Source organism: Salmo trutta, chromosome 28, assembly GCF_901001165.1.
Source record: "Salmo trutta chromosome 28, fSalTru1.1, whole genome shotgun sequence".
NCBI lineage: Eukaryota > Metazoa > Chordata > Actinopteri > Salmoniformes > Salmonidae > Salmo > Salmo trutta.
In genome coordinates this window covers 18,359,481-18,371,667 of record NC_042984.1, presented here as the reverse complement: position 1 = coordinate 18,371,667, position 12,187 = coordinate 18,359,481, and the positions used below count along the sequence as shown (strand labels likewise).

The following is a 12,187-nucleotide window of genomic DNA, read 5'->3' as shown; positions in this document are numbered from 1 at the left end:
TTGACACAACAGACAGTTATTCATTCACTATTTCAATGCTGATACTTTGGCCGAGGCTCCACTTGTCCTCTCCAAAGCAGCCAGTGATGGAACACACACACACAACAATATTTCTGTAAAACAAGGAATTGATTCTTTATCGTAAAGGATTTAGTAAAACAAAAAAAAGGAAAAATGTAAAGTTGGCTATTCAATTGCAAACAGACTACATGCAGTGCACCATAGATGTTCCACAACTTTGATTGGGAGTCCACGTTACTGGGGGAGATGTATAATTTTCAGTGAGGTGTTAAACTATTGCAGTACACATGAACAAAGTATGCGTGACTATCAAAGGAAATTCATTCAAGAAAACAAACAAAAACATAACTACTGAAATATACTTCTAACAAATGTGCTTCATATTATAGTTTGTTGGGTTTGTTCATTCTTATTATATCCATCCAAAGTTACCAAATACAACATGGAACTGTTGAAAATAATCATGCAAGAGGCATGGAAAATACAGTTTATAACTTCTGCAAGTCTGGATACATCTCTGAACTGACATGGTGAATACACTTGTAAACATACCATGTATTTGGCACATTAAGAGTGACACTAAGTCCATACCATATATGTGTTTACATATCAGCATAGCAGGCTGATTTTAGTTGTAATAAATTAAGCAAAGTTAAGATATGCAGGATAACGAAACATAGAAGAAGGCATTGTAAACCACTCCGCTTCATGCAGCCATTACGACATGCATGTTCAGGCTATTTTGTAAACTTGAAGAAGAATCAACATTTGGCCTGGCCATGGTCACTTCTTGGATAATTGATCCACACAGTGTAAACAAATCAGGGACAACACAATTCAAACAGTACAAACAATGTTGGGAAGAAATTGTATGTTTCCAAAGTTGCTGTGAACTGATAACAGTAGGCTGTGATCTGATATTCTTGGTCCACACTCCCGTGTTCTTGTGTCTAGTCAGTGGCTGTGGGAAGAGACTAGTGTTTAGTAGTAGTCTGACTTTGAGTAGTCGTCACTTCTCAGTGTTTCTCCAGTACCAGAGGTGGGAGTACTCAGTCATCCTCCTCATCTGGCTCCTCTATGGAGGCCAGGAGGGGGTTGTGTCTCAGGCAGGTCTGGAGGTAGTGCACCAAGGTCCGTTGGGAATGCTGGATGCTGCGCCGCTCCTTCAGGATGTGGCCCTCGTCTGGGTACAGCTGCAGGGAGTAGTTGGCCTCCACCTTCACCAAGCGACTCAGGAGCTCTGCACTGTGCTGGAAGTGGACCCGTGCTGCGTCACCCAAAGCCAAAAAAACACACACATAAGACATAAACAAACACATACAAGTTATTATTAATAAGTTCAGTAGTTGAATTGCATATTGATTAAAAAAAAGTGGACAAATTTAGCTGTTAAAATCATAGCCAAATCTCACCGTCTGCAGTCCCATGCAGTAAGAGGAAATTCTCGTCTTTAAGCTTGTGAACATCTTCCAATACAGATGCCGTCTGAGGAGACAAAACAGAAAGCCCTTACAATAACCTATTGCCTTATACTTCCTACCATGCATGTTTACACAAGGTATGAGGATCCTCACCAGATAAGTGTGCTCCTCCTTTGCTGGGAGACCTAGATACCTCTCTGAGAAGGCAGCACCTATACATGAAAGCAAAATAGATTACTGTTATTGGTTTCCTTTTCAACATAGGCTCTTGTGTGTTTTTTCACTATTGTATAGTCTTCACTTACTGTAGAGTTTGAAATCTGTTATGGGAGCCACAGCGGCTGCACATTTAAACAGCTGATCAGTGGCAGCTAGCATCTTGAGGGATAAATAACCACCAAATGCCTGTAGGGAAAGACACAAGTGCCATTAAACAGAGAGACTTTATAATATATGCTTTTGCAACATTTTACTTTTGAAACGCATGTGATCACATGGTCGTGGCCAGAATATAGGTTAATTGTTGCCATAGTAAACATAATAGTAACCTTGCCATACAGGGCAATCCGCTGATCGTCAATGTAAGGCAATTGCATCAACCACCTGTGGAGAAAAAACAAAATAGGTCATACATTTATTTATGGATAATTTCTACAATATGTCAACAAAATGTCATGGCCAATAATAAAACTGTAGAAAACTAACTCTACGACTCCTAGTTGATCTTTGACTCTGAGGGAGCTGAGCTTGCGGGGATCCACACTGCTGATCTTCTGCCCCCGGCCGACCCCACTCCTTCCATCCACCCAGGCTAACGCCATGTCATGTGTGCTCGCGAGCACCTCAGGCCATCCCATAGTAAACTCCTCCGTCACCGACTGACTGCCTGGAACTCCGTCCCTGCATGACAACAGGAGGAACGGGGTCAGCTGGTTTTGACAAAAATTTCAACTGGAGGGACTGAGCAAAGGGCAAAAGTTAAACAACTAAGCTGTGGTTTAGCCTGCTGGTAAACTATGGGGAAATCAATGTCTGTTAAAAGTTATGTAACAGGCCGTAAAACTGTAAAAGTGAACCCTTGATATAGGCTCACATTAAGAGGCTTCATACAATGTGTGCAAGGGTCCCTGGTTCGAGCCCAGGTTGGGGCGAAGAGAGGGACGGAACCTACACTGTTACAATGGCATAACCATGTTATAACACCATTGATCAGCTGTGTTTATAACTTACACAATGATGAGTAGAGGGAGAAGGTGGGCCTCATAACCCTGGGGCAGAGACAGCTTCAGGTGTAGATCTAAAGGAAAACGAACAGAGGGCCCACACTCAGTCTCAGATAAGATATACAGAGATATACACTGAACCAGAGCTCATCAGTATTCTCCCCCTGAAACACCTGTGGGCGCCAAACTAAAGCACCAGTAAATGAGCTCCCCTGAGTCCTATGGGTGTCACTTAAACAATGAGTTAACGGTAGCTCATTGAGAATGTGTAGGCCTACAGTTGACACCCACACACACACACAAAGCACACATACAAGTGCGCACGCAAACACTTTGTTCTCCTCCCAAAGGGAGAGTATGAATCATGCTCTCGCTACCATGGAGACCTAATCGCTAAATGAAACAATTACTTTCTTGATGGGTATGCTGCTATATTGAGCTTGTTATTTACATGCCTGGCCAAGTGGAACCAGTCTGTTCTGTGACTGTTTGAACCTAAAGCAGTCTCTGTTCTGTGACTGTTTGAACCTAAAGCAGTCTCTGTTCTGTGCCTGTTTGAACCTAAAGCAGTCTCTGTTCTGTGCCTGTTTGAACCTAAAGCAGTCTCTGTTCTGTGCCTGTTTGAACCTAAAGCAGTCTCTGTTCTGTGCCTGTTTGAACCTAAAGCAGTCTCTGTTCTGTGCCTGTTTGAACCTAAAGCAGTCTCTGTTCTGTGCCTGTTTGAACCTAAAGCAGTCTCTGTTCTGTGTCTGTTTGAACCTAAAGCAGTCTCTGTTCTGTGTCTGTTTGAACCTAAAGCAGTCTCTGTTCTGTGTCTGTTTGAACCTAAAGCAGTCTCTGTTCTGTGTCTGTTTGAACCTAAAGCAGTCTCTGTTTTGTGACTGTTTGAACCTAAAGCAGTCTCTGTTTTGTGACTGTTTGAACCTAAAGCGGTCTCTGTTTTGTGACTGTTTGAACCTAATGCGGTCTCTGTTTTGTGACTGTTTGAACCTAAAGCGGTCTCTGTTTTGTGACTGTTTGAACCTAAAGCGGTCTCTGTTTTGTGACTGTTTGAACCTAAAGCGGTCTCTGTTTTGTGACTGTTTGAACCTAAAGCGGTCTCTGTTTTGTGACTGTTTGAACCTAAAGCGGTCTCTGTTTTGTGACTGTTTGAACCTAAAGCGGTCTCTGTTTTGTGACTGTTTGAACCTAAAGCAGTCTCTGTTTTGTGACTGAAGTGAATGTAAAATGATGTCAGTGAATGTTAATTATAATTTTAGACTGCTCTGTGTGTGGGCCCAGGGTGGTTTCACACACTTACCATGGTTGTCAGCTGCGAGGGTCTTGAAGACAGTCTCTGGGAGTCTCTTCCCTTCTAGGGTCTCAGAGAGAGGTGTGTTGTCCTCCAGAACTATGTATCCTAAAGGAGATCAAAGAAAATACATTTACATAGTCTATTCACGGTCATGCAGCTATCCGCCTCCTTTCCGAATTCCAATAACTGTCTGAAACTGCTCAAAATTCTTCTCTACATTATATTTTCGTTTGCCCATATTGCCCTCTACTGGCCATTGTTGAAAGTGTCTGATGGTAAAAAGTGGAGAAGGTTCGAGATTCAGATTCAGAGATTCAGATTCAGAGTGTTTAATAGATTAGTCAGACAAACCAGACTCACTGGAGGGGTCCTTCGTGTTGTGTACTGTCACCTTGGGGACTCCGGGGCCTAGGGAAACATGGGCCAAAGAGATAGAAAAAGTATACATATTTGATTATTGTTAAAATGCTGTTTTAATTCAAGCAGTAGGGGGTGTGCGTGTGGTGTGTGAGCGTGCCTGCGTTTGTGTGCGTGTGTACAGAGCTCCTACCTAGGCAATAAAGTGTGAAATATGTCTGATTGGGGCTGAACACTGCTTTGAAAAAGCTACAGTCATCTAGAAGGTTGCAGGTCAGACACTGGCGTTGGAAGATCCCTTCAAAGTCCACACTGAAAGAGAGGAAGACAGAGTTACCAAACACACCTTAAAGAATAGTGGATGAGGAAGGTTTGGGTCTGAAACTATTTGGCTGTCCCAATCAATACATTAAGGTTGTAAATTACACCTTAATAAACAAATAATATATTCTCAAACACAAATAGGACTGACTTCTCAAACAAGAATTGGACTCGTAAAGGGTGAAAAAAAGGCAACTATTTAAATAAAACCACTATCTCCGACCTCTCATCTCCAAGGGAAGTACCAAAAAAGAATGCACAGAAAATCTCCTTTAAACCAGACACCCATCTCTCCCTCTACTCTATCATCTGGTGAGGCCAAAAGCAGACTAATAAAAAAACACAATATTAAACATATTAGGCGAATGACTGGGGGGCTGAGCACATTAATCACAGGTTGTGGATCAGTTTTTATGTCTGTGTCCCAAATGGCACCCTATTCCCTATATACTGTTGGGCAATATAGGGAAAAAGGTGCCATTTGGGACGCTGTCGTTACATCCCAGTGACTCATCCTCTAGCACAGCACCATCCCATCCACTGCGTCGGCTTGGTCCCCTCTGATTAACATGTTAGGTGGTCTGCCTGGAGCGCCCTTCGAGAGGAACGGCTTCGGCTGCTGGAAAATTTAACCCTTCAGCTCACGCCTCACTTCTCTGACCATCTACCTTCTCATGAAACCAGAAAATTGTTGAGCCACCATTCCTTTGACTTGAATTTGAAGTAGATAGTTTTGTTTCATTGGCTGATAAACTAATATTTTCATCTTAAAATTGGGAAATTACATTCAGTAAAAAAAAAGGTATGTTTCAGTAACTAAAATGTTTTCATTTGGGAGATAAAAAAAGAAAATTTAACTTCATCAGTCAAAGTCTACGAAGGATGAAATTCTGGATAAAGTAGTTTTGACAGGATGGCCTCACCTGTACAGGTGTCTGCTCTGTCTGGATTCTTCTGTGCTGAGGAAGTAGCTGCAAACAGAGGGGACATAGTGATGCAGTCAATTGAAGACATTCAATCAACTCCCACCTTCCAGGACCGCTGAATGTGGAGATACACTACATGACCAAAAGTATGTGGACACCTGCTTGTCAAACATCTCATTCCAAAACCATGGTCATTAATATGGAGTTGGTCCCCCTTTGCTGCTATAACAGCCTCCACTCTTCTGGGAAGGCTTTCCACTAGCTGGTGGAACATTGCTGATGGGACTTGCTTCCATTCAGCTACAAGAGCAATTAGTGAGGTCGGACACTGATGTTGGGCGATTAGGCCTGGCTTGCAGATGGCGTCCCAATTCATCCCAAAGGTGTTCGTTCGGGTTGAGGTCAGGGCTCAGTCAAGTTATTCCACACCGATCTCAACAAACCATTTCTGTATGGACCTTGCTTTGTGCATCGAAGCATTGTCATCCTGAAACAGGAAAGGGCCTTCCCCAAACTGTTGCCACAAAGTTGGAAGCACAGAATCGTCTAGAATGTCATTGTATGCTGTAGCGTTGAGATTTATCTTCACTGGAACTAAGGGGCCTAGGCAGAACCATGAAAAACAGCCTCCGACAATGATTTATCCTCCACCAAACTTTACAGTGGGCACTATGCATTCGGGCAGGTAGCATTCTCCTGGCATCCGCTGCCAGATGGTGAAGCGTGATTAATCACTCCAGAGAACGCGTTTCCACTGTTCCAGAGTCCAGTGGTGGCAAGCTTTACACCACTCCAGCCGATGCTTGGAATTCCGCATGGTGATCTTAGGCTTGTATGCGGCTACTCGGCCATGGAAACCCATTTCATGAAGCTCCCAACGAACAGTTATTGTGGTGACGTTGCTTCCAGAGGCAGTTTGGAACTGGGTAGTGAGTGTTGCAACCGAGGACAGACTATTTTTACGCACTACGCGCTTCAGCACTCGGCAGTCCCGTTCTGTGAGCTTGTGTGGCTCACACAGCTTCACAATAACAGCATTTACAGTTGACCGGGGCAGCTCTAGCAGGGCAGAAATTTGACAAACTGGCTTGTTGGAAAGGTAGCATCCTATGACGGTGCCACGTTGAAAGTCACTGAGCTCTTCAGTAAGGCCATTCTACTGCTAATGTGTGTCTATGGAGATTGCATGGCTGTGTGCTAGAGTTTATACACCTGTCAGCCACAGGTGGAGCTGAAAGAACTGAATCCACTAATTTGAAAGGGTGTCCACATACTTTTGTATAAATAGTACATGTTAGTTAGTCCATATAGACACTATGATATCTATGATTTATTTACACACTTCACTCAACACATTCATGGCATTAGTTGATTCTCAGACAATTTCAATAAGGCTGAATTACAGAACTTTTCCAGTGATTTGAGTTTGACTCCATTGTCTATACAGCAACATTTGTATGAAAGCTGTGCTATATGAGCGTCTTGCTTGGAGGCAAATAGCCGTGCCAGCCACCACATGGCAATTGGGACTGTCTGCATCCATCCGGTTCCCGTCATGCTCTGTGATGATGATTCTGCCACACACACACATACACACACACACACACACACAACTCAATTTGTCTAAGAATGAAGGACTTGTGACTGGCCTGCTCAGTCTATGACCATCTAATCATGTCTTGTTCAGTTTCAGCTGACTTGCCCTGAGCAAAGTCAGATATTTTTTAAGTGAATACTACATTGCCTCTTTAAGTTAAGGATCAAGGGCTAGTTATTTTAAAAGGCAATAATACCTTTATGTGTTTCTGTGTCTAAATCATCGTTCTACAACAGTAGCCTACTTGTCATTTCTGCTAATCATATCAACACACACAGTTGCTCTCCACATAGCATCACATGCAGAGGCTCTCTATATAGCATCACATGCAGAGGCTCTCCACATAGCATCACACGCAGAGGCTCTCCACATAGCATCACACACAGAGGCTCTCCACATAGCATCACACACAGAGGCTCTCTATATAGCATCACACACAGAGGCTCTCTATATAGCATCACATGCAGAGGCTCTCTATATAGCATCACACGCAGAGGCTCTCCACATAGCATCACACGCAGAGGCTCTCTATATAGCATCACACACAGAGGCTTTCTATACAGCATCACACAAAGAGGCTCTCTATATAGCATCACACGCAGAGGCTCTCTATATAGCATCACACGCAGAGGCTTTCTATACAGCATCACACGCAGAGGCTCTCTATATAGCATCACACGCAGAGGCTTTCTATACAGCATCACATGCAGAGGCTCTCTATATAGCATCACATGCAGAGGCTCTCTATATAGCATCACATGCAGAGGCTCTCCACATAGCATCACACGCAGAGGATCTCCACATAGCATCACACACAGAGGCTCTCTATATAGCATCACATGCAGAGGCTCTCCACATAGCATCACACACAGAGGCTCTCTATATAGCATCACACGCAGAGGCTCTCTATATAGCATCACACGCAGAGGCTCTCCACATAGCATCACACACAGAGGCTCTCTATATAGCATCACACACAGAGGCTTTCTATACAGCATCACACGCAGAGGCTCTCTATATAGCATCACACGCAGAGGCTCTCTATATAGCATCACACACAGAGGCTTTCTATACAGCATCACACAAAAGAGGCTCTCTATATAGCATCACACGCAGAGGCTCTCTATGTAGCATCACACACACACAAAGGCTCTCTATATAGCATCACACGCAGAGGCTCTCTATATAGCATCACACGCAGAGGCTCTTTATATAGCATCACACGCAGAGGCTCTTTATATAGTATCACACACACAGAGGCTCTCTATGTAGCATCACACACAGAGGCTCTCTATATAGTATCACACACACAGAGGCTCTCTATGTAGCATCACACGCAGAGGCTCTCTATATAGCATCACACGCAGAGGCTCTCTATATAGCATCACACGCAGAGGCTCTCTATATAGCATCACACGCAGAGGCTCTCCACATAGCATCACACGCAGAGGCTCTCTATATAGCATCACACACACACAAAGGCTCTCTATATAGCATCACACACAGAGGCTCTCTATATAGCATCACACGCAGAGGCTCTCTATATAGCATCACACACAGAGGCTCTCTATATAGCATCACATGCAGAGGCTCTCTATATAGCATCACATGCAGAGGCTCACACATACATTTTCCTATCGTCCTCATCCAGGGCACACAGCACAGTGACATCCCAGTTCCCGGACGTCAGAAAGCGAGGAGGGACAGAGGGGATGGCAGGCTGTGTCACATAGAATGAGGGAGAAAAAGAGGGGGATGAATACAGAAACAGACAGACTGCCAGTGGAATGCAGGGTCATCCAGAGAAAGATGTAATAAGATGTGAAGGGCCTCCCGAGTGGTGCAGAGGTCTAAGGTACTGCATCACAGTGCTAGCTGTGCCACTAGAGATCCTGGTTCGAGTCCAGGCTCTGTCGCAGCCGGCCGCGACCGGGAGACCCATGGGGCGGCGCACAATTGGCCCAGCGTCGTCCGGGTTAGGGAAGGGCTGGCAGGGATGTCCTTGTCCCATCACGTTCTAGCGAGTCCTGTGGCGGGCCGGGTTCAATGCACGCTGACAGGGTCGCCAGGTGCACTGTGCTTCCTCCGACACACTGGTGTGGCTGGCTTCCGGGTTAATTAAGTGGGCCATGTGTCAAGAAGCAGTGCAGCCTGGCCAGTCGTGTTTCAGAGGATGTATGGCTCTCAACCTTCGCCTCTCCCGAGTCCGTACGGGAGTTGCAGCGATGAGACAAGACTGCAACTACCAATTGGATACCACGAAAAAGGGGTTAAAAAAAAAAAGATGTGAAGAGAGTAACCGACAGATACAGAGAGGGAGATGCAGATAAGAACTTTGTCACGGAAACAGAGCTATTCAGATACAGTCACAGATACCTAAAATAATCACTGCCAAGACTTCAGCTCTCTGATATTAAGATCTGTATAATCACATATTGTTTTATGCCACCCTGCTCTATGTTCGCTACATACTTCAGTCTGAGACTACCATCGTTGAAGTAATTTGTGGTGACGTCATTTTGACGTCACCACAAACTAATCAGAGTACCAAATCTAATGACGAATTTTCAAAACGCCCACGTGTGTTCTAGCTCTGGCCCAACCCATCGGTTCCTGTGACCAATCAGAAAGGTTAGAATATCTTCCGAGTGACACAGCAGTCTAAGGCACTGCATCGCAGTGCTAGTGGCGTCACTACAGATCCAGGTTTGATCCCAGGCTGTGTCGCAGGCGGTCATGACCGAGAGACTCATGAGGTGGAGCACAATTGGCCCAGCGTTGTCCAGGTTAGCTGGCATGTCCTTGTCCCATTGCGCTCTAGCGACTCCTGTGGCGGGCCGGGCGCATGCATGCTGACACAGTCGCCAGTTGGACAGTGTTTTCTCCGACACATTGGTGTGGCTGGCTCCCGGGTTAAGCAAGCGGTGTGTCTAGAAGTTGTGCGGCTTGGCAGGGTTGTGTTTCGGAAGACACATGGCTCTCGACCTTCACCTCTCCCGAGTTACTTGCGATGGGACTAGACTGTAACTACCAATTGGATATCACGAAATTGGGGAAATAATGTTGTTTGTGTTCTAGAAATTGTTAGGGAGGTACTTAGATCCACACTTATTGTAGAGAAGAAACAAACGCCAGTGGGCGTGGCAGAGCAAGGAGTTTGCGTAGCCAGGCAAACCCTGACCCTATTGAAGACTTAACAAGTAGTCTGGCATTAAACCATTGGAGGATGACACAGGGGTATAAAAGTTTGAGTGTCCTCACACTGACCTGGGCTGGCAGACTGGCAATGTGGCGGAACTCCCCACGGGCACCTTGCTTGGCTGGCAACGTCAAATAAAACCAAGAGCCATCAGATGAAAACAATGGCACCTCCTGTTGGACAAATGAGACAGGCATGGTCAACAATACCAATCCAGGAAATATCACAGGCCAATACGACTGGATCAGTATACCAGTTTCAATTAGTAGCAGCTTTTGTGAAATGAGAAATGCCTACCTGTCGTTGGTTTTGCATTAAGTCCATGACCATTGTGTGTTTCTGTGGATTTGATATGGAGATACGAAATAAAGAAAATGTTTCAGCATAATTAAACAGCCAAAGTTAATATTGTAATTAATCCATAATGACTGTCTGGAGAGAGGTGGCAAATAAATGCTGCAGCGGATCATTGGAAATGTATCACAAGCAGTATAATTGACCTTATTTAAGCTGGAAGGGAGAGAATGACATCTTAAAGGAAAAGGTTGGTATTTGTTTCATTAGTCCATTGTTGATTTAGTCCCAAAATGTTCTGCTTGTCACCAATCTAGTGTTCAAGATATGCAAGTTTCAAAATACAGAAAGCAATTTGCATCATATGATGCTGCGTTTTGCATCATACGGGGATGATTTCTGTATTTTTTTTAAAGTGACATATGTTGAAAACTTGAGTGCTGACAAGCAAAACATTTTGGGACTATGTCAACAATTGACTAATTAAACAAATACCAAAAAATTTCCTTTAAGGAAATCAATCCAAACACCCCAGTGTATAGCTTATGGGATGGAAATGCTATAAAAGTAATGCATTGCAGAGAGAAGAGTCAGGACACCCATTGGATTACTGTGGAGTAACCTTTGACCTCTCACCTTTGAGCATGCCCCAGTGGTGGCCTCACACACACAGAGCTCTGATTGGTTCTGGGCCCGGTTCAACCAACGTACCGCCAACTGAGTGCTGCTGATCCATGTCACCATGGAGATGTAGCGGTCTCTAGGGAGACATTTATGGAAAAAGACAGAAAGTCTCTTGGATGGCACAACACAGATGTAAAGGGGATTTTCTAGGTGAAACAAATAGGAGAGCAGTCGTTGGTAAAGGCAATCAAAAATGAATCTGGTTTAATACAAGTTGCAACAGGGAGACAACCTCCAGCATGGGAGCATAGAAACACAACAAGCCGTCTCTGAGCAGGCCCATATATCCTAATCACATATGTTCTGTAAACACATAACACAAGGTAGTGAACCACACAGTCTCACACAATACAATAATAACCAGTGTATCCTCTGAACTGGCTCCTTTAAAGCCAATGTATGCTTGATCCAAAAATGTGGTGTGGAGGGTGTGACGCAATTGTGGAGCGTCGGGGGGCATGCTGAGGCCAAATCCAGCTCTGTACCGCATCGCTGTGCGCCTCCCAAATTTTGTAACAATGCGGAGGGCTCTATATAGCTTCGTGTAGCTCTGCATTAATATAATTGGTTGACGGTAGGTGGGGGCACGAGGTCCTGTATAAACACAAACTCCCTTCCGTGACAACTTCCTTCACAACAGCGCTGCTCTGCTACACGAAGTACAAGAAGCATGAATGCCCTGACTTTAGCAGAGGCCGTATCACCGTAAATGCTGCAGAGCCTTTTAGACTGGTGCCAATATCATCAGCAGATAGGAGTCTATAAGATTCAAATCTAGAATTCAAGTCTAGTGACCATCAACCTTGCACAAACAGAATCATGTGTATTACAGAAAGGAAAAGTATAATAC

At 44.4% G+C, this 12,187-nt stretch overlaps 1 protein-coding gene across 3 annotated transcripts in view; it reads right to left on the bottom strand.

Annotated features, from left to right (window-relative positions):
- Window positions 1-16: 16 nt before the first annotated feature.
- Window positions 17-12,187, bottom strand: part of LOC115165657 (inactive dipeptidyl peptidase 10-like) — a 32,809-nt gene continuing 20,638 nt past the window's right edge. For 2 of the 3 annotated variants that reach the window (XM_029718919.1, XM_029718921.1), the window contains 15 exons: window positions 11,290-11,413; window positions 10,657-10,698; window positions 10,428-10,532; window positions 8,789-8,880; window positions 5,561-5,608; window positions 4,510-4,628; window positions 4,311-4,367; window positions 3,966-4,064; window positions 2,673-2,739; window positions 2,148-2,342; window positions 1,991-2,045; window positions 1,748-1,847; window positions 1,596-1,654; window positions 1,434-1,506; window positions 17-1,288 (listed from right to left, as the gene is read on the bottom strand). In XM_029718919.1, coding sequence (XP_029574779.1) covers window positions 1,071-1,288; window positions 1,434-1,506; window positions 1,596-1,654; window positions 1,748-1,847; window positions 1,991-2,045; window positions 2,148-2,342; window positions 2,673-2,739; window positions 3,966-4,064; window positions 4,311-4,367; window positions 4,510-4,628; window positions 5,561-5,608; window positions 8,789-8,880; window positions 10,428-10,532; window positions 10,657-10,698; window positions 11,290-11,413 — 1,453 coding nt within the window. In that variant the 3' untranslated portion in view covers window positions 17-1,070. The remainder of the gene's footprint in view (window positions 1,289-1,433; window positions 1,507-1,595; window positions 1,655-1,747; window positions 1,848-1,990; window positions 2,046-2,147; window positions 2,343-2,672; window positions 2,740-3,965; window positions 4,065-4,310; window positions 4,368-4,509; window positions 4,629-5,560; window positions 5,609-8,788; window positions 8,881-10,427; window positions 10,533-10,656; window positions 10,699-11,289; window positions 11,414-12,187) is intronic. The other variant, XM_029718920.1, reaches the window with a different exon arrangement.